Here is a 23,397-nt window from a genome sequence, read left to right on the forward strand (position 1 = left end):
ATAAAAAGAGCTGTGGTGACTATAGAGTTACAGTGCCTATACTGACATGTACATGAGGTGGTGGTTTGACTGTATTTCAGGAATTTCTGCAGATACCAATAGCATATTACAATTAGCACACTGTGACTGCTATATTAGTTTGCTTAAATAAAACTCAAAGTGTGTGATAGTGTGAAAGGGAGAGATTGTACTGTTACCCCTAGCCCATGGTCGCTGCACAGTTCACTGTTCCAGGAATAGTCCAGAGAAAGAGCTTTAAGCCTAGATCAGTATCAGATGACTTCTCCTTCTGCACCAGCTCAGCTGTGCAGAGTCGGTGCTTTGGAGGAGCAGAGTCAAGGATTTGCCTTTCATTCCCTATCCATCTTCACAGAAGTGGGGGAAGTTTTGAAGCATGTGTTCTCCCCATGCTCTGGCTGGCAATGTGGGTAGCCCATGCAGTTAAGGAGGCACCTTATACCACTTACCATCTTACATAGGCCAAGAGATAATTTTGCCTCCCAACAGTAGTGATATATATCAATAGTCTTGGCTTTAAAATGTCGAATATATAGCTCTATACTATAAGGTTTTCTTTGCACACAGAGAGCTGTAGGCTTTAATAGAGTATTCAGTAAAACGTGAGATGTCTATTCCAGCTGGGATCACAGATTGCAATCACCAGGAATGGATGAAGGTCACAAGATGTCTCTGAGGCATCATTTAAAAAAAAAAAAAAAAAAAGATTTTGCTCCGTATCTGTGTTGGCAAACATGAGATTCAATAATTACCAGTGATTTTACTGATGTGTTCTTACTGTAAGTAAAAAAAATGTGTAACTTTTTTGAAACAGATTTGTCACGTTATTTCTGCAAAGAATGGACTGTAAATTGCAGGAATGCATTAGCAGTATGTGCTATTACTAATAATTATGACTATACATGGAGTGCTTTTAGCAAATTCTAATTTTATGAAAAGAAATTAGGAAAATAATTACTGTTTCCTTCATTAAATAATTCCGTACCTTTTGGGGGCAGTTGTATTATTTTTCTATTACGACTGTACTGCATAATAAAGTAATGGTGCATCATGGTTAGTAATAAATAATCAGTTATTTGCAGAAGTGACACATCTAACTTAGAATAAGCAGAAAGATTATCATTCATTTAAAAAAGTCAATTAAATTCTTTTTGCATGAATTAGAGAAAAGGGGTAAAATATTTTTAAAAGGGCTTAAGACCTAATGGGAATTAAGCTCTTAATTCACTTAGGTGCTGTTGAAAACTTTACTCATAATGCCTTGTGGTTAGAGTGTGTTCTAGGAATCAGGACTTCTGGATTCTGAACATGACTTTGATACTAATTTTTGGGGATAGCTTGGGATGGTCACATAACTTCTCTCTGCGAGGGTTTATCATTGGTACAATGGTGATTACATCATCATTTACCTCCTCACAACAGTGTTTTGAGGTATGTTTTATGTTTATAAAGCACTTTGCGATTCGTGGATGAAAGGCACTGTACAAATACTACATAAGATTTATTATTCTGTTACAATTAATAGCTGATCAAAAATATTCATTCAATGGAATTTAGTAAACATACCTGCACTTTGTGCAGACTGTTCATATGGCAAGTTTACTTGGGGATAAAAACACACTTAAATTGGGCTGGCCTGGTAATGTAGCTGGAGAAGTTATGAATTTGATTTTAACTGGATCCTTTAATCCATGTAGTGGAAGCACCATATCTATGAAATGTGCATCCCATAGGAACAGGGAATGTTTTGCCTCCTGCATCTGATTGTGTTGGACACTGGGTTTTAGCTTTGGGAGCAAGGGGTAGTTTTGCATACATCCTCATCATGCAGCAGAGGATATTCTAATGCAATGAGGTCAGTTCCAGCACAATGGGAAATATTCCTTTTTAAAAGGATTACTTACACCCTTTCAAGAAAGGCAGGGAAAGGAAGCGGGGAAAAATTGGAAACGTGGACTTTCATGGAGACCTGGAGTTGCAAGTTCTACTCTTTGTGATATTGAGTCCCCTAAGTTCTCTAATAGTCTGAAGCTGAAGAAGCTGCTGTGAAAGACTAGCTGGGTTTCTATAGGGAAAACTGGCAAATCCACAGGGAAGCTGATAGGTGGTTGGAGGTGAGATGGTCATGCCTTCCAGTTCTGGTCCTGGAAAGGAAAAAACAACAACTTAATTTGAAATGATTAGAATCTCAAAATATTTCTTTTAGATTTCGTCTAAAAATGAGGTAGTGTCCCTAGTTAAGCTCACCATCACCTTCACTTTCCTACTTCAAAAGACATCTGATAAATCTTCTGTTCCATTGTTCATGTTCTGAGTTGTATTTTAGCTGCTAGTGCCTTTAGAATGCAAGCTTTCAGAGGCAGGGACTCTGCTATTCAAATGGCACGTTTAGTGCTTTGAACAGTGCCAGGTACACCATGTGGAACTATATAACAAATAGAATGGCTGGGAGCGAGAGGGAGACATATTACTTCATCTGAAGCAGTTCTCCCATCCCCAGTTATGAAATGCGTACAGCACTTTCATGGATGTATACTCTGAACTCCTTATTTCATGATTTTGTGTTGCCCAAATATCACTTTGAGGATTTTGATCTGGTTCAGTATAATCTTTTATGAAGTGAACCAGTTGATTATCTTTTAGAACAGAACAAGTTGATTGCCCATGAGTGAAACCACAGAAAAATGAACTTCTGCGTTATTACTCAGCTCCTCCATAAATTTAATAGGAATAGTGTCACAAAGAAGAAAACTGGAAAAGGGAGAGTTATGTGTTCGGTTTTGTTTAGTTTATATACATGACATTGCAGAAGTGGGACACTATGTGCTGAAAGAGAGACATGATGGAACTAGGCAACTGTGACAAGTTAAACTGAGAAAGGCTGGAACATGAAAACAACAGGATAGAACTACGGCTTGTACTATAAAAACTCAGTATAGCAGTCGGTGGAAAAAGCTCCTTAGAGACACTGCTGTCAGTGGAAGGCAAGATGAAATCAAAGCAAAATTTTCTGCAAAACAACCACCAAATTAAAAAAAAAAGTCATTATGGGGAGAGAGATGAATGGAAAGAAATCTATGTAAAAATCATTTAATCCTTTTTGATTACTACAGTTATGGAAAGGACAAAGTTAAACCATTAGAAATAGGATATGATAATGTTTTTAAGGTAATTTTTCACAGCTGTATTATGGGTTCCTACATATAAAAAGTGGATGGTTTCATCATTTTGGTATAGTACTTCTTTTACTTTCTGACCTTTGTAAAGCTTGAGCATTTAGATTTGTATGCAATGGAGTTGTTTATGCATCTGCAGCTGTGTTTTAAAATATATCTGTAATATGGGCTAAAGATGAATTTGAACATTTGGGGCCATATTTAAATAGAGCTAAGAAAAAATATGAATATCAATGTTTTGTGAGTACCCAGTGTGATCAAAAAATATCAAAAGCCAAGTTAGTATCAAGAGCCTATTAGTATTTATCTACCCCAGAGCTATGTTCCAGGATGGCCTAATATAGTTATTGCTGATCCATGCTTGAGAAAAAGAAACCTTCTGTGAAGGGGCCAAGCACACTCTCTCCTCCTTAACTTGTTCCCATCTAAGGTCTGACTGGCCCTAATGGCTGCTTGGGAAGAAGTTCCCTTCCCATAATGCACACCACAGAAGGGATCCTGGAATGAGGTTTAGCTGTTCTTTAGAACTCTTGGCCACCAGAAAGCAAAGAAAGTCTCATGTTCATTAGAGATGTAGCTTAGGCTGAGACATCAGTTTTTTCAAACTTGGGTCCTAAAATTGAGCACATAAACCCATATTTACAAGCAAAATTAGGCCTTTTCAGAGATGTTGAGGAGCTGCAGCTCCTTTTGAAGTTGGTGGGAGCAGTGGGGCTCAGGGTCTTGTTGGGGTACTCAAGTGCCCAAACCTAGATGCCTCAAATTAAACTCCTAAATCTGTACTTAATTTTCTCAATAAATTTAGCCTCATTTTCAACGATGCTGAGAACATGCAAATCCCATTTGACTTTGGGATTTGTGAGTATTCAGTACAAATGAACATCAGTGACCTTTTATTTACATGCCTAAATAGGGATTTAGGATCATAACTTCAGGCACCCATGTTTGAAAATATTAGTCAGAGCTTTCCCCCCTAAAAAGTATTTGAACAAGAAAGTTAGAAACACACTGGAGTTGGAATATGTATGTAAGCTGAAAAAACATAATGTTGCTTTTTCTGAAGAGCCACTGCTGAAGTTTTGAGTAAACGAGTCTTGGCCTTTGTGCTGTCCTATCTCTGGTCACAGCTGTATTCTGTGTGTACCATGGTGTAAATTAAGTGCCAGAGGTTCGGAATTTATTAAACCAGTGTCTGTGTCCACTTATTTCTCTCCTAAAAGAGATATAACCCACTTTTTGAGTCCTAAATCTTAATGATTGCACAAAAGTTGTGGCATTATTTTAGATTCTGAAAGTACATCTTTGCAGTCTTAGTTCAGAGACCCTTTAATTTATTGGATCAGAGCCCCTTGTGTCAACCTGCCCCTCCTGGCTCAGATCACATGGTTGGGACTTTAGGGAGCAACATCAGAGCCTCTCTTCCAAAGTGAAGTGTCACTTATGGTAGAGTAGTAGGAAATGTTACTCACACAATAGGGTTTCTTCATTGTTGTTTATTATTTTGTTGCTATAATAGAAAAAGGCTACCCAAGGGGTGGTTGGTGAACCAGAACCTGTTTTGCCTCACAGCCATATTGTAGTGACACTTGACACACCATTGATATGGTCTACATTATAGTAGGTAGAAACTAGTCCTATACATCTGTGTCAAACTTTGATCTTAACACTTTGCTGTAAGGCATTTTCTGGCCTCTAAGGAAGCAGAGTCATTTTTCTTAGATTGAAATTTTATGTAATTTAATAAACCACGTTTTCATATCTGAACTTCTAGCCTCAAAGATTAGGGTAAGGATACAGGGAATAAAGGATTGATTTTGTTGTGTGCTAATCTTCATGCCATTGGTTTAGCCTGCAGATGGTAGAAATTATATGAGTCAACTTTACTTCCACTTGGACTTTGTGTGTTAGGAATGTATTTGCATCCATGCTTTTTACATACTTTTACTTAGATATCTGACCAATAGAAAAAAAAAGAAAAGAAAATGCCAGATATCCTGGGCTTTAGATGCTTTTGACAAAAATAAAAGTACAGTTACATAAAAGATAAAACCAGCAGCTTCCCTCCACCCCAAAAGCAGAGTGTAACCAAATAGGGATTAAATTGTACATCTCATTACCAACAAATGCCAGCCCCTATTATCCCTCTTCTACCCCATATACTGGGATAAAGAGGGCAGTGTACACAGAAAATCAACTGAGTAAGTCCTGGGACACAAGAAAGAGGGCTCTGGAAAGAGAGAGAGAACTACATTTGGAATATTGAAAGAGATCTAGCTCTGGAGGCCCTGGGAGATTCAGCCAGGGCCTGCAACACCAAGATTTATTTTATATAGTTTTTTTTTTTTTTCACAATGTAGTAGAAGTAAATTAAGCCAACTATTTAAAATATTATAGTATTTGAGAATTTGGAACTTTTAAGATTCTTGCAAGGAAGCCCCTGATTCTTATATACATGAAAGCGCCTTTACACCAGTCTGACGACGTAAAGGGTCTTAAAGTGGATGTGAATTACATTTGTTACAATCATACTTACTCCTACTTTAAGACTTTTATTTTGCCAGAATGGTGAAAAAGGGGCCTAGAGTAAAAGAATGAGGATCTTGTTTCTAAGACACGTCTAGCCAAATTTCACATGCATGAGGAGTTTTGTGAAGTTGTTGAACTTTTGGATACTTATCAGAATTTAAGTTGAACTCTGATCCTTTTGAGAGTCGCTCATCACTACTTTAGGTTTGTATTTTGCTGGTACTAAGGGACATATACAAAGTAGTGATCTCTAGTATGTGGCAGATTATATTTTGCTCCTGGTTCTCGAGGACTCTTTTTCTGAAATATTTGCCTGCTCGAGCTGAAGTTATTTTATAATTGTGCTCATTGTTTCTGATAATTTAAAGCAATTCTGCCATAAGCTTCTGATAACAAATATTCTGAGGAAATATAATTATTAAAAATATTTTTTAAAAACAAACAGAACTGTGGTTAAGTGTTTTGACAACATAGTTAGCTTTTTAATCACTACCTGTGTAATGTGTATAGTATCTAGCATACCTCCCACCCTGTAATTTTCCCCTGCCTTTTTCTCTGTTTGTTTAAAATGTAGAAAATGTGCTTGTACAAAACTCAAAACGATGTACATACATTGCTGATAGATGTCAAACCAGGAAGATTTCTGCCCCAGAACAATAAAGTACTTATTATTTTCCCCACACTCCTACTCCTCAGACAAATGTCCAAGCAAATCGATTAACCTTTCACCAAGATTAACAAATGCAGGTTCTTCCATACCAGCATGGGAAAGGAGTTCTAGAGCAAAGGAGTCTCCAAGAGAACCTCTTGTATTTTTAATGGCTGAATGCTTAAGACATGTTTGTCAGTAAAACCAGTCCAGTTGATCTCTGCTTTTGTGACAGTACATAAGAAAGACAGGCTTCTCTTGGATAGCCAGGAGTCAAAACAGACATAGTGAAGCCATATCTTTCAGTTGCAACCTAAATTGGTTAGGAAGCAAATATATTCCTCCAAGAAGAGTTGTAATATCCTCTGTGTACAGAAAACACAGCTAACTTGTTACGTAATTGGGTTGCCAATAGATCTCTTCTGAATTATGCCCCCCAATCTCTTGAACTCATTACTGAGTCAAACTACACAATTTTTATTGCCTTGTGGTCTGGAAGATTTCTTATTAATCTGTTTTTCTCACCCCCACATTGGAACACATACTGGCAAAGAACAAAAGTGCTTCAGAATTTTCAGAAAGAGAAAACCTTTCAGTTTCTTGTTTCATTTTTTCCCCAGATGACTGAAGTATTGATGAATATTATTTTTCCCCTTCCCATTCAGGCTGTTACTATAGTGGCATGTACCTTTCTATCAGTGGTCAGATAGTTTCAGGATATATGTCCTGGATACTGTGTTATACCTCTAAATCCCAGATGACACACTGTGACCTAATGCACCCCTGTATTGACATCCTGCACACTACTGTAATAGTCTTTGTCCGAAATACGGCTTGTGAGGTATCATTTGAAAACTAATAACTCTCTAATCAATAATATCATGGTAAAATACATGTAGCAACATTATATGTAAAATTATGAACATAAGCTGAAATTATGACTTAAATTTGTTTACCAGACAAATCTGGAGAGGGGGTAAACCTATTCCTCAAAGACAAAGGACAAGCTAATGCCTCTGGCCTAGTGTCATCAAATTTGATTGGTAATCACCTGTCAAGTGGCCATTCTTTGGCAACAGAGGGGAGCAAGAACAGATAAATCTGCATTTTAACAAACCAACAACATGGAACCTCTTTCACCACAAGACTCCATATTTCCGTCCTCACAATGGGAAGGAATTTTATCAAAGGGTTACTGGACTGTGAAAGTAGGGTCAAAAACAACACAACTATTCTGTCTTTCTTTCTCTGCCTATCTCTCTCTTGCTCTGTTTCAACTAAGAAGACAAAAGAACCAGCTTTTGGATTTTGAAGGCATTCTGACCTGAGAATTTGGTCAGACCTGTTGCTGGAAACATGTGGTAAAGATTTTACCTTAAACCAAGTCTAGTTTGTTAAATTTTAGTTACTAGAAAGAGTTTTATCTTTATTTTTGTCACCATTTTTTTAATACCTGTTATACTTGTACTCACTTAAAATGTAGCTCTTAGTCATTAAATAAACCTGTTTTATTCTTTAATCAAAACTAATCCAGTGTTGTGTTTTAACTGAACTGTTTAAGTGAGCTGTAGCTCACGAAAGCTCATGCTCAAATAAATTGGTTAGTCTCTAAGGTGCCACAAGTACTCCTTTTCTTTTTGCGAATACAGACTAACACGGCTGTTCCTCTGAAACCTGAACTGTTTGGGTAACTCAAGTTAAAGTTGCAAACTGTTGCATATTGACCTGTTATAGGGGCAGTAAACCTATAATATCTGAACTGTCCAGGAGAGGGCTGGACAGTGCAGAACACGTTTTGGGGAAAAATCCAGGACTGGAAGTGTGTTGGGGTCACCCTGCAAGTGGTAACTGAGGCTGGTGGAAGCCAGAGTGTTGACTGGAGTGTTGCTGACAGGCTGAAGTAATACGCAGAAACTTAGGGTATGACCTGCATGCTGTTTGGCTGTTTGTGAGGGGGCTACAGCAGCAAAGCATTGTGAGGCACCAAAAGTTGCAGAGCACGTGGTGACACAAGCCCTTATCGGTCTAGATTGCACCCCAGAATGTGATACACACACACACACACTGGTGCATTCCAAAATGATTATTTTATGACTGTTTTATTGGCAAGTCCTCTACTGAACAGCGTCTGAGAGATTGGTAGCATGGCAGGTAGAAGAATCAGAGGAATCTAAGTCTTGGACAGATTTTGCTCCTCTTGCTGCAATGTGTTATAACTGAGCAGTTGTCAGTGAATAAAAACCAAATCCTTAAAAACTGATTTTTCTTGTATACTATATGGGAATGCTGATGGTCATAAAATACGACAGTGGTACTATTACAGCAGCCATTTAACACAAAATCATTATTGAAATGTAGGATCCATGCTAAAGCTAAAAAGGAAATTTAAGGGCAGCAAGAATCTGTGGTAGCTGTTGTGTCATAGGTGATGTGTAGGGAGGTATGTGGGGTAAAGTGCCCCCCCCCCCAATTTCTACTTGGCCTGACCTAGGGGAGGGAGCGGAGCTCTGTCCTCCCACTGCACCTGCTCCCTTGGCATGCTCGGCTTCTGTCCCCAGCAGCTAGGCCTGGGCAGGGAGCAGAAGGGGTGGGAGCAGCCACTTCTCATGCCTGCTGCTCTGGCTCGCTGCTCTATGCAGTGTGGTGGCTGGCTCCCAGAGCCCAGATGGGGAGGCGGTGGCTTCTGCCTCCCCTCCTCCCCACACCCACTAGCTCACGCCCGGCTGCTGGGGACATGGGCTGACTGAGCTGGAGCCCGCCCTCCCTCCCCCCGTCACGTTTCCGGCTCTCTTTGCTCCTGTCCCTGGCAGCCGGGCCTGGGTGGAGAGTGGGCTGCCGACTCCACAGCCGGGCTCTCTCAGGTAGCTGCTGTGCTGCACAGAGCAACGACCTAGAGCAGACAGCTTCAACAGGTTTGAGAAGGGGCTCCCTCCCACTCTTCACCTGGGCCCAGCTGCCAGGGAGAATGGCTGAACATGTGTGGGGAGAGGGAGGTGCAGTGGGAGAGGCCCCCCGCCTTCCGCAGGTAACTCTGGTGGGGTGGAGAGAGCACGGCGGCCCCAGGCTGAGCGCAGCGTGGTCGGTGCTGCTGGGCAGAGGAGACACATGGAACATAATCCATGTGATCCAGTCAGATTATTATTATTTATGTGTATTATGGAAGCTCCTGAAGGCCCCAGTCAGGGATACTATACATACATATAATGAAAAGATGGTCCTGCCCCAAAGAGCTTACAGTCTAAGGCCTGATATTGAAAAGACTTGTGCACATGCTTAACTTCATGCACTGTGAGTAGCCCTACTGACTGTAAAGTTAAAAACATACGTAAGTCTCTGCAGAATCAGGACCTAAGAGCAGCTTAAATGGTCTAGATAAAACATTTCAAGTGCTTAAATGATATAGGAGCTTAAATCCTGTTTTCAGAAGTGTCTTAGGTACATAGGAGCCTAAGTCACATGGAAAGTCAATGGGACACAGGCTCTTAAATGGCTAAGTTACTTTTGAGAATGGGACACACACTCCTAAGTCACTTAGACCCCTTTGCAAATGTTATCCTGAAGCTAAAATGAGTCTTTTGGATTTGGTGTTTTAAGAGTTCTTTTCCCCCCAATCTATTTGAAAACAGTTGTTTTTTCACTAGAACAGTCTAAGCATATTCCCACTAAGATTTCAGTAGAAAGATATAAAAGTTTTAAATGTCATTATACTAAATCTAAGTGGGGGAATAGTCCCGCTATTGTGGGGAACTTTCCTGGCTTCTGCACTACCCCGGTGAAGTGGGCTAGCGAAAGGATCTGAATCCTCGCTCCCACTTCCTTTACCCAGTGGCCTCCCTGCCCTTGATGACTCCCCTTCCACTCTCCTGTCTGTCAGAGTCCTCATAACCCCAACAAGGCTGGGCCCAGGATTCCTGGGGGGCTCGACCCCCAACCCTGCTGTGGTCACCTAGGACAGGGGCTAGGGTGTCCCCACTCCGGGGTACTCTCTCTGCACTGGGCACTTCTCTGACCCACTGACCATTACATACAAGTTAAAGCAAATGCAAGTTATTTAATCAACAATTAATTTTAAAAAGAATAAGGAATAATGAGAAAGGTTAAAGGAAACACATCAACCCGCTCTGTGGCAGGGAACATCACAAACAGTGTCTCTGGAATGTCCGGGCAGTTCACAGTCTGTTCCCTGTACGTCCCAGGCCTTCTTCTCAGGCCCTGGCTGTGCTGTAGGGATGCTGTGGGTTGGACACTTGCTCTGGTGGTGGCCACACGCTCTCAGGCTCTAAGTGGTAGGACCCTTCTTCCCAGTGTCGCCCCCGTCCTGTCGGGGTTACGATCCAAGCCTGGCCTGCAGAGCCCCTTGGCTGAGGCGTCTCCCTGTGCTGGGCCCGCTGCCCAGGGTCCCCCTCGCTCTCCCCAGCTGCTCACCACACCCAGCTCCAGACTGCTCCAGCCCCAGCTGCACCACTCAGTCTCAGTGCTGCTGCTGCTCTGCCTCCAGCTCCCGGGCTGCTTCTTTGGCCCCTCTGCCTCTGGTTGCTGCAGCTCTGCTCCCAGGACAGGTCTGCTCTGCAGGCTGCTTCTGTGACTCTGCTCCCAGCACTGACCTGCTTCCTGGGCTGCTTTTCTGGCCCCTCTGGCTCTGGTTGCTGCAGCTTACTTCCCAGGGCAAGTCTGCTCTCTCTGGGCTGTGCCTCTGGCTTTGGGGCTGCAGCTCTGCTCCCAGGACAGGGTGTGCTCTCTCTGGATCTGGCCCAGCCCTGCTCCCTAGCTCAGCTCGGGCCCTTGCTTTCTCCTTAGCTGGGCCCCACTCTGTCTGACCCACGCAATTTCCAGCTCTCATGGAGGATGGGACCTCCCTGGCCTCCTGACTCCCTGATTAGCCTGCTCGCCCTGTCATTCAGGCTGACCTGGAGCATTGGCCTCTCCCCATTGTTCCTGGGGGCTTTCAGTCTCAGGATCCTGATTCCCCATCGACCCTTCCCCCTTTTTAGTTCTGGGAGCTAGCAACTAAAACACCCCCACTGAATGTTAGTAAGGTGGCAACAGTCCCTTAGATAAAGTTGCTTTCTGCTCAGTGGTACAGCAGTTTCACAGACATGTGTTGTATCCTTCTTTCCAAAGTGGGTAACAGATGGGTGTCACCTCAGATTAAAAATAAACATTTGTTTATGTACTATTAATATAATTTTTTTTCCACTGAATAGAAAAGTACAGAAATCATAAAAATGAATACAATTTTTAGACTTCACATTCATAAAACTGTTTAATGTTGCGCGAACTTGCTGTCACTTGTACATAAAGCAAATCCTAAACAATTTCAGTGAGAAAATTAGGCTTTCTTTGGGGAAGATATCTTAGTGCATATTGTACCTTTATCTGACCAAAATAGCTTTATTTGTTTCAATATTAATATTAAGGTTCCTAAGGTGGAAATAAAGCATATATTAAAGTGGGGAATATTATTGATGGTATTTTGAGTCATCACTGGAATCTAAATGATATTCATTGTTGAAGGGTTGGCTCTGTAATCAGTGCTGAGATTGAGAGTGGCATTGTAAATAACTGGAACTCCTGATCAGTGTTTCAAATGGCACCTGTAGAATTGCTGCCATCACGACCAGCTCCTCAAGCATACAGATAGCTCACTTTGGAATGAAGTAGGTGAGAGGGCCCCAGTGGAACTTCCGTTAAAGTACATGAAAACTCCCATTGTCTTGGGAGCTGGACTGGCCCCAAAATTAGCACCCCTTCTTCCCGCTATACCCCACTGTGAGTGCAGTTCTGGTTTGTGGGGAAAAAAAAACATTCCAGACTGTCTTTCTTGAAAGTGATAGGAACATAAGAACGGCCATACTGGATCAGACCAAAGGTCCATCCAGCCCAGTATCCTGTCTTCTGACAGTGGCCAATGCCAGGTGCCCCGGAGGGAGTGAACCTAACAGGTAATGATCTAGTGATCTATCCCCGATGCTCACTCCCAAATTCTGGCAAACAGAGGCTAGGGACACCATCCCTGCCCATCCTAGCTAATAACCATTGATGGACTTATCCTCCATGAATTTATCTAGTTCTTTTTTGAACCCTGTTATAGTCTTGGCCTTCACAACATCCTCTGGCAAGGAGTTCCACAGGTTGATTGTGTTGTGTGAAAAAAATACTTCCTTTTGTTTGTTTTCTCCAGGGAAAGAAATGTAGAGCCATAGGAAATGAAGAAATGTAAGTTGCTTTCTCCCACTGTCTTACAGGGGAAGTGACTGGGAAAGACTAACTTTGACCCTAAACTCTGGTGTGGTAAAGGCTAAAGACAAGAAGTAGCAAATGTTGTCCAGAGAAGGCAACCAATCCTTTATAGGCTTTGACAACTAAGCAGCAAGTTCAGAAAGTAGAGAGAATCACAAAGAATTGAGGCTGCCAGAAACTATGCTGGCACTTACTGCTGGCTCCTCACTCAGCTGAATGTGTCTCTAAGTATTCAGCAGCTGGGCAGATTGGGAGTCAGGTCTAGTTCTGCGGTGCTTTGGCTTTTCACAGAGTGCTTTTTTGTTTGTTTTGTTTTGTTGTAGTAGACGTCCCCTTTACATGTTACAATAAGGAGATGAATTCTGTTGCTCTGCTGCTTAGAACATGATCAAAATGTGAGAGCTGTTATTTTAGTAAAGTATCTAGTTTTCTGAAGAAGAACATGGCTTTTAGAGGATCTGTGGTTTCTCTGGTGGTTAAAGGTGGTGGCTGTGGAGAAAGCTGGAACAGGGAATAAAGGCATTTTTATACTCTTCTTTAGGGTACATTTCCCAAATACGATACATTTGATTTTATTGATTGAACAGAATTGAGATGTCCATATGAGTGAATATTATTGTTTCATGAGGAAGATAAATACAATTTCTAATTGGAAAATGGATAGATTTACAGATATCAATGTTCTGACTTGGATTTTTGGGGTTCACTATGTCAAAGCTTTTCCCACATTTGCCCCCAAAATCTGTTCAATGGCACCTTGACACTCTGTGATACTCTCTTCATGAGATTTTAACAGGACAAAGAGTCCCACCCTGGTCAGTTGTAACTAGTGAAGTCTGTCACATTAGGAGAAACTACCTTGGAATCAAGCATGTGCTTTTAGCCCAAGCTCCCCATTTCAGCTGGCAGCAACTCCGATGAGCAGGAGAGAGATACTCTCATTAGAAGGCAAACTACAGCATGGTAGGGAGCTGTTTGGTTCTCTAAATTGATATTAGTTGACTCCTACTAAGCATCTTTTCCCCCATGCTGGCATTTTCAATTATAGCTTCTCTGACTGTGAGAGCAGAATGTTTGAAAGTGATGTGGCTGTCTCTCTCATGACAAAGTGTTAGATAGAAATTTACATGGCAGCTTGAGGAGTTGAGAGAAATGCTATTCTTAAATTAGTTTCTTTTCCACATCTGAATTGGGCTTTAGAGTTTTAAAAGTTGCTGACATGAGGAAAGCTGCTAATATTTTAAAATATCCACTATTTTAAAAATTCTGATGTCAAAGATTCCTATCTTCTATCAGAAATGAAAGAGGCACATGATTTAAACTCTTGTAACAGTCTCTGACCACACGCCAAAACCGACAAATGACTGCCTACATGGGGTGGAGGGAACTGAATGCATGATGGCAGTCTTCAAAAGCATGAGCTGCTACACCATGTACTAATGAAAAATCTGCTTAATAGCTATCAGCAGCAGTTGGACTTAGTATTTCTTTCAGATGTAAAAGCCATTAGAAAGCAAGACTATTACAACATGACAATCACTGCAGGTCTAATACTTCATCCAGTGGAGGGACGTGATATTCTGCATACAAAGAAACCAGTATACACTGTTAATGATGATTTTAAAATATGGATATGAAACTACCTGTGTAGTACAGGAATTGGCATTATATTAATTTCATTATATTTCATGATTATATTTGGATTTCCTGATGCATGGGTGATGTTCGGTACACAAAATCTGACTATTAGAATAATATTATTCATCTGAGGACTCCCTACTCTCTCACACCAGCTACATCCTTCTGCAGCTGGCTCTGAGATCCTCTCTTACTAATGTATGCATTTCAATATCACTCATCATCAAAGTATCATCTGGGCTTGGACTAGTCCCTCCGTTTTAATCAGTGTGAGGTGTCTACTCTTCCCATGTCCTCAGAAGTAAAGGTCCTCTGCAAGGCATTCTGTGACAATGGGAACAGGAAATGCTACTACTACCAGCCCTGATCCACTGGCTCCAGGCTGAGTTGCTTCATGAGCTCATGTGTGTTGCTGCTTGAGAGAAATCTCAAGTTTTGGGATATGGGCAACTTAAATACTGAAGTCCCAGAATTTTTTTCACTTTACAAACGTTCATAACCCCAACATACATCAATATGAGAAATTTACTGTATTGGCTGCATATTCCTGCAAGAAGAGACTGAATGGAATAAAAAGAAAGGATGCTGACAAATAATTTTTTTCTGTTTTCAACAAGGTATCGTGTAGAACCTTCACACGAGTGTAGACAGCCTTAGAAGTGCATGCTTTTTTTTTATTGACACATTCTGTCAGATGCTAGAACCTAGCACAGAGGTGTAGTTATTTCTACTGACTCATAGACCAAATAAATTCCTTCTTTGCTGTCCCTTTATGGATAGGACAGGAAGTTACTTATGTATATAATATTTTGGAGGGGAGAAAAGAGCAATAGAGGCAGGAACAGTGGCTTGAAGTCCTCCTCATTCCCCACCTCACCAACCCTGGACAACATCCATTTGCCCTGGTTCATTATCCACCACTGCATCCAGCATTAGTACATGTTTCTTGTAAAATGATCAGCAGATAAACAGTTAACAATATTGACATCCCATTTATTATTATTACATTCCAGAGTTAATGCATCATTGAGATGAATGGGTAGTTCATACCTATCAGAATTGTTTTAGTTTGCCTGTTTGTAAATTCAGGAAGAGGAACTGACTATAAACAATGTTAGTGTTAAGTTTAGGAGGATATTTTTGTAACTATAAGGATTAAAAATTAATTATGAATAGGAAAACAATGCTTAGATTTATCCACACAATTTTGCGGAATTAGGTTGATTATGTTTGTCAAGGTTCCTCCCCCACTCTGAACTCTAGGGTACAGATGTGGGGACCTGCATGAAAAACCTCCTAAGCTTATCTTTACCAGCTTAGGTCAAAACTTCCCCAAGGTACAAAATATTCCACCCTTTGTCCTTGGATTGGCCGCTACCACCACCAAACTAATACTGGTTACTGGGGAAGAGCTGTTTGGACGCGTCTTTCCCCCCAAAATACTTCCCAAAACCTTGCACCCCACTTCCTGGACAAGGTTTGGTAAAAAGCCTCACCAATTTGCCTAGGTGACTCCAGACCCAGACCCTTGGATCTTAAGAAAAATGAACAATCCTCCCAACACTTGCACCCCCCCTTTCCTGGGAAATGTTGGATAAAAAGCCTCACCAATTTGCATAGGTGACCTGTCAAGGTTCCTCCCCCACTCTGAACTCTAGGGTACAGATGTGGGGACCTGCATGAAAAACCTCCTAAGCTTATCTTTACCAGCTTAGGTCAAAACTTCCCCAAGGTACAAAATATTACCCCCGTTATCCTTGGAATGGCCGCTACCACCACCAAACTAATACTGGTTACTGGGGAAGAGCTGTTTGGACGCGTCCTTCCCCCCAAAATACTTCCCAAAACCTTGCACCCTACTTCCTGGACAAGGTTTGGTAAAAAGCCTCACCAATTCGCCTAGGTGACTACAGACCCAGACCCTTGGATCTTAAGAACAATGAACAATCCTCCCAACACTTGCACTCCCCCTTTCCTGGGAAATGTTGGATAAAAAGCCTCACCAATTTGCATAGGTGACCACAGACCCAAACCCTTGGATCTGAGAACAATGAAAAAGCATTCAGTGTTTTACAAGAAGACTTTTAATAAAAAATAGAAGTAAATAGAAATAAAGAAATCCCCCCTGTAAAATCAGGATGGTAGATATCTTACAGGGTAATTAGATTCAAAAACATAGAGAACCCCTCTAGGCAAAACCTTAAGTTACAAAAAAGATACACAGACAGAAATAGTTATTCTATTCAGCACAATTCTTTTCTCAGCCATTTAAAGAAATCATAATCTAACACATACCTAGCTAGATTACTTACTAAAAGTTCTAAGGCTCCATTCCTGTTCTGTCCCTGGCCAAGACGACTACAGACAGACACACAAAACCCTTTGTTTCTCTCCCTCCTCCCAGCTTTTGAAAGTATCTTGTCTCCTCATTGGTCATTTTGGTCAGGTGCCAGCAAGGTTACCTTTAGCTTCTTAACCCTTTACAGGTGAGAGGAGCTTTCCCCTGGCCAGGAGGGATTTCAAAGGGGTTTACCCTTCCCTTTATATTTATGACATGACCACAGACCCAAACCCTTGGATGTGAGAACAATGAAAAAGCATTCAGTTTTCTTACAAGAAGACTTTTAATAAAAATAGAAGTAAATAGAAATAAAGAAATCCCCCCTGTAAAATCAGGATGGTAGATACCTTACAGGGTAATTAGATTCAAAACATAGAGAACCCCTCTAGGCAAAACCTTAAGTTACAAAAAAGGTACACAGACAGAAATAGTTATTCTATTCAGCACAGTTCTTTTCTCAGCCATTTAAAGAAATCATAATCTAACACATACCTAGCTAGATTACTTACTAAAAGTTCTAAGACTCCATTCCTGGTCTATCCCCGGCCAAGACAGACTATAGACAGACACACAGACCCTTTGTTTCTCTCCCTCCTCCCAGCTTTTGAAAGTATCTTGTCTCCTCATTGGTCATTTTGGTCAGGTGCCAGCGAGGTTACCTTTAGCTTCTTAACCCTTTACAGGTGAGAGGAGCTTTCCCCTGGCCAGGAGGGATTTCAAAGGGGTTTACCCTTCCCTTTATATTTATGACAATGTTCATACATCTTAAGCATCTAAATAAGAATATAAACCTTTGTCCAAATTCCGAATGCCACATATATGTTACAGTTTACCTGATTGATGTATAGAACAAAAATTAAAGAGAGAATTATAACAGTAAAGAAACAAGTAAAGAAACTTTTTGCCCCAGATTGTTGGTATAACTCTGAGACATTAACCCTGTTTTTCAGAATTAGGTTCTGAGATGTTGGGCAATATTCTATATAATTGGTCAATACTGTATTTAATTTGTGATGCTATTCTAAATTACAAAAAACTGCTATTAGCTGATGAATTTATTTTTGAAATAGAAGAGAAGGTGGGAGTAACACACAAGGAAATTCCTGCTTCAATGGCTAACCTTATGCAGATTAATGATTCACTTCAGCACAATCTGAATAATATTAGTGTAGCGAATTATCCTGTACAATAGGATACACTTTCCTATATCTTCTGAGCCATTCTTCAGAAGAGACAGTGCTATAACATATGGAAATGTTTTTCTCAATGTGTGTTTTGAAGACTTTGCTGCTGAGATAATTAGCAATGAAAATGAGACCCAAGACTCATTTTGTATCTCATCATGAGGCCCATTCTGTCCATAATTTGGGAAAGGCTCAGAGGACTATTTAGAGTATTCCCCTACTAATTATGTTATAGTCACATGAATGAAGTAACTGGGAACAGTTCCAGCTGTACAGTGGCTGCTGTGCTAATTGGCTGCTATACGCCACTAGGCAGTTTGGTACTGCTCTGCTCTTTTTTCACATTCAGATTGGCAAACTTTGATTACCTGTTGTACTCCATTGGACTTGTGTAAAAAGAGATATGCTCTAAGATTGAGCTATTATGATATCATTTACACGTATCAGCCTACTGATCCAATCAAAAAGCAAAACAGAAAGATTTATTTCATGAAATACCCTATGGGAACAAGCTCATTTTACTAAGAATTTTGACTCCAGCTAGCAGAACTGGTTCACTTTTTGTGTCATTGTGAAATAAACATGGTGACAATGTGACATAAGTGCAGTAAAGCTCAAAGATACTTTAGATTTTATCTGTATTAGAGCACTCAGTCGCTGAGTTCCAGTTGGTTGTATTGTGCTAACTGAAGCACCATTGACAAGTTTGTCCACTAAGGTAAGGTTGCACCCACACCAGGAGAGCCTTACACTAATTCAGGTGGAGTGGCCGTCATCTTTGACAAAGATGACAGCTCCCTGAACTGGAAAACCTCCTTTATTCACTGGCTGAGAGTTCCCTCTCAGCTACCCATCTTGTCACACCCCACCAGTCCCCTACAGTACCCCCCTCAAAATCTTCCCCAGTCCTGTCTCTTGCCATTCACCCCACATTATGCACTGAAAATTCCCTGGCTACTGTGGTTCTTCCATCGAGACAGTTATAATGTAACTTGCTTGCCTCCCCAACAATCAGACGAAGCGCTTTCGTGTGTGTATGGGTAAGGGTACTCTTCAATCATTTTGAGGGGGTGGGAAATCTTGTAACTTCTCTAATATAGACAAGACCTAAGAATGATTGAAAAATCATTCAGCCACCCCATTATCCCTATTCCATTTTTTGTTGTTAGCATGTTTGGAATCTGTACCAAAGCGAGGAATTTACCACCATAAGGGTGTTATTTTCAGCTGGTGTTGATCAATGGAGCTTTATTGACTTACAGCAACTGAGGGATCTGATACTGAACATTTACATTTTAATGGTGCCTATTGTAGCATTACCAGCCTGCCCAAAAGAAACTGTTTCTCCCTGAACTCCTACTGATGTGCAGTTCCACAACTCTCTCAATGCATGTTTGTGTCTAAATGGGACCATTTAGTCCATACTCTTTTGTGGGGATCAAAAAATTCATTTAGTTCCCAAGTTTGGCTTTCCTATTCTATTGCATGGCCCAGACTGAAGGAATAATCTTGTTTTATTACAAAGACACCCTCTTTGGGGTCAGCTGATGAATGGAGACATGAATTAGAAAAATGGAATGTGATTCATAACTCTATGGAATGTAAATAATTTGGCATAATTTCAAAAGCTACTTTTGGAATTCTCAAATCAAAGGCAAGACAGAGACAATGCTCTGGGTCAGCTGAAAACTCTAACTAGTGTGTGTTTAAAAATGAATCTTTATGTACTACACTCTAAAGTGTTTTCTTAAGTTGAGAAAAAAAATTCCATGAGCTGCAGCATCTCAACTGTTTATTTTCTTTCCCTTTATATTTTCTTTAAAACTTTATTGTATTTTTCTTAACACAGATAAACAAAAATAAACAAAACCAAAAGATATGTAATCAACTGATAATTCATCCATAATGTACAATATCTCAATGGACTACAAAAGAAAGGAATTAGGATAAGTCTTCTGCAGTTACACAGGATCCTTATTAAAGTATGGTTCCAATCTGGAGTGACTATAAAAATGGAACCTTCATACACAACAAGTCTGCTTACTTTAGTTGTAAAAGCAGCTTTTTACTTTCCTTTATTCTCGTGAGCCCTGCAGAGCCCAACACAACTGAGAGCGTAAAGTGAACACTGGCAGCAGGTTTTGCAGCGACGAGAACATCTATTTGAGCAATGATGATATTGGAGCTTGATAGTATTCAACAGTAGAAAATACTCCTCGTCCATCTCTGTTTTTCAGTGAATACTCTAGGGTTGTCAGACCAAACACTGCTCCTCCCATTTGTTATCCTGTATTTCAGTGCGATTGCACAGATTTCAGCCATTCTGCTGTTGTCCTAATATCTGAGCTTCGAGTATAAACTCAAATACTAAAGTATTTATTAGGAATATATCACAGTGAGATCTCTGGACTGGATGTTTTGAGCCAAAAAAGTTTACATGGCTGGACTAGATCAGACATATTAGTGTAATATGAAATTATTTAGTTCAATGGAGCCACTACCCATGCAAAAAAATCCAAAATAACTTTCTGTACAAATATATCAGAAACAGTCTCCTAGACAATGCAGTTTTTTCTCAACAATTACAATACAATGTTTTAAAAAAAATTATTGAGCTCTCCAATTAGATTGTTTCTTTCCAAACAGCATAATTTTGTGAGGGGAGAAAATAAAGTTTAGCTATTTTTAAACTGTCTTAGACTGTTTGCAGTAAATGACATATGTTAGTGTGATCCGGTGTGGCTGTAATTTATGGCTGCAATTCAATCCGTCAGTAAGTGGGAACAATGAAGAGAGTAAAGGGCATGTATGAAATAGGAGGAGAGTGATTGAATGAGAGCAATGAATAGTGTGGTTAGTCTTTCCTAGCTCAGGGTTTTGTTGGTTTATATACTGATATATGTCCACCAAAAAAAGTGTTCATAACCAAGTTCTCATGCCGTGAGTGGACACACTAATACTCACCACCTAAAGCAACCCTCAACAAATCCACTCCCTTATGCATGTTTTTCAAGTTGAAAACCAGACGGCAAGTGCTGTGACAGCATGGTGCTTGTAGATACTGCAGGAGCTTCTTCTTAAGAGGGAAGAGAGCAGGGAGCTTCTCTTGCCTGCCCCTAGTCCCATCCCAAAGATCTGCAAGCATTGTTAATACTTGGGCTTCACAGAGGGCAGAATTCTGTGCTGTGGATCTTAACTATTTTGTTCTTGGTATGTGCCTGGAGGGCAGAATGATGGAGTTGAGGTGTAGATCTGATAATTTTTTGTCATATATGTTCTTCACAGTCACTTTCCCAAATCCAACACTGAAACCATTAAGCCAGAAATTAGTGCAATATTCTCCCTCCGGCCTCCTTCTGTAGGTGCTCATGGCACTACCTCATAGAAAGGCGAGTCTAACTATTAATTCACTGTACATTCATCCCTTCTAACAGGGACCTATGCTCTCACTCCTCTGCTTCACTGTTAGTACTGTGGTATCTGTATGTTATTAGGGGAGAAGATGCTGCAGCATTAGCAAATGTTGTTCTGGAGCTACAAATGTAGCTATTGTTTGTGGCTCAAATCCCAGCAAGCAGGCTAGCAGGAAAAAACCTTGTACATTAACTGGAAAGGCAGATGAAGCAGACAATAATAAGTGTTGATTACATGCTATTATTCTGTTTATAGTGACATTTCATGTATCTCTATAAGGCTTATTTATGGCAGCTGTACAGAAGCCATGTGATGTGGCCAGAAATGTTTTATGGAGAAATTTCATGTGACATGATTACCCACTATTGTCTTAACCACAGAGTTTCACATGAGAGAGAAAATCACAATTGAGTTTGGGAAATGGGTAACTGTTACAAAAGGTGTGTGTGTATATATGCTCAAATGAACGTTTATATGCATATATTGCTATATAATATAGTAAATTGTACGAATGTAAATACCATATACAAAGATAAAATTTTCAATATTTCAAATGAAACTGAAGGAGAAGTTTGGCAATTCTCTAGTGAGTTAGATTGAATCTGGAGGATTATTTTTTATCACACTTCCAAAAGTCTGTGCTGCCACAGTGGAATTTCTGTCTTGCAGAAATGTTACTGGAGAAGGGATATTTTCACGGTCAAAGAGTTTCACTGCAAGGTGTTGCCTTCTTTCATTTTCAGGGAAAAATTCTCAGATGAGAATTGACTATATTTAGCTTTTTTACTTTGGCAGAAAATGAATATATAAATATACATTTACTTGTATTTTTAATTTGTTCTCCAGGTATTCCAGATTGCATATGTTATTGTGAAAGCAGCTAATGCGCCTCGACCTGGGAACTGGATTTTGGAGCGTTCACTGGATGGTGTTAACTATCAGCCATGGCAATATTATGCCATAACAGACACAGAATGCCTGACACGTTACAACATTCATCCCCGCAGAGGGCCTCCATCCTATGCAAAAGATGATGAAGTTATATGCACTTCGTTTTACTCCAAGATCCACCCACTGGAGAATGGAGAGGTAAGATGGGAAATATACTGCAGCCAACATGCCAACAGAAATATTGTTTTGCTTAATTGATAAGTATATGCCTTGTGCAGACAATGTTTTTGTATAGGCTTTATATATGAAGGATGGAGCTCTTTTCTTATATGTGCATCAATAGAGGTTGCCATATACCCCATTAAACAGGGAGAAATACTCACTAATAAACACATGCAGTGTGAAGGAACTCTGTGGTCCTTAATCTCTAGTACTTGCAGGCAACTCCTTTGTAGTTAAGATAGGCAACAATTCCAATAAGAAGCAGAGAAAGATACTGGGCGAAACTCCCATTGACTTCAGGGGGGTTATGATTTCACTTGCTGCATTTAAATATACCACTTGCAGCTGTAAGCCACTTTCCCCTTCCTTTTTCTTATTTAAGTGGCAAAAAATTTATATTTTTCACAAAATAAATGTTCATATTTATTAATCTTACTCACATCCTGATAATTCACAAAAATAAAATGACAGTTGGATATGGAATAGATTTTAGGCAACACATTTTGGTGTACATTAGTCACAGGGTGGGATATTTTTCTCTTACTGTACTGACTGTGATTGCTGAGTAATTCCTGACTACCATTCAAAATCTCATGCTTTTTTTTTTTTTTAAACCAAAACTGTTCTTGAGTTTGTGGAGCTTCTGAACTTTCAGCTTTTCTTCTTTCATACTCCATGCCTATTTCACTTCAACTATGCACCTCACTACATATCCCTGCTAGATTTTTTTTTATGAACAGAATGACATAGCTCCTAGTTATGGGTGACTTTATTGTATTTTTTTTTCAGTAGTTTACATTTCAAGGCCCACAGCTTCCTGACATGCTGCAGTCAGGACTGCTGTCAGCAAACTTTTCACAATTCTGGACAATACTCAGAACATGCATGTTTCTGAGCTCTCAAAATGCTATCTGTCTAGAGACACAGTGGCTTGAACTGTGAAACTGGGAGGCTGGAGGTCTGCATTGAAGAATTTGTGTATTTGCAAGCTTATATTTCTGTGTGCAAGTACCATGATTATCTGTGCAAATTGGGAGTTGAGGCATGGAAACAGCCATTTCTAATGCAGTTTCAGAAATAATACATATAAATGTAGGC

At 40.2% G+C, this 23,397-nt stretch overlaps 1 protein-coding gene across 2 annotated transcripts in view; it reads left to right on the forward strand.

Moving 5' to 3' along the window:
- Window positions 1–23,397, forward strand: part of LAMA2 (laminin subunit alpha 2) — a 456,646-nt gene that overhangs the window by 132,917 nt on the left and 300,332 nt on the right. For both annotated transcript variants that reach the window (XM_073337269.1, XM_073337270.1), the window contains exon 4: window positions 22,033–22,275. In XM_073337269.1, the coding sequence (XP_073193370.1) occupies window positions 22,033–22,275 (243 nt within the window). The remainder of the gene's footprint in view (window positions 1–22,032; window positions 22,276–23,397) is intronic.

Source organism: Lepidochelys kempii, chromosome 3 (genome assembly GCF_965140285.1).
Source record: "Lepidochelys kempii isolate rLepKem1 chromosome 3, rLepKem1.hap1, whole genome shotgun sequence".
Lineage (NCBI taxonomy): Eukaryota > Metazoa > Chordata > Testudines > Cheloniidae > Lepidochelys > Lepidochelys kempii.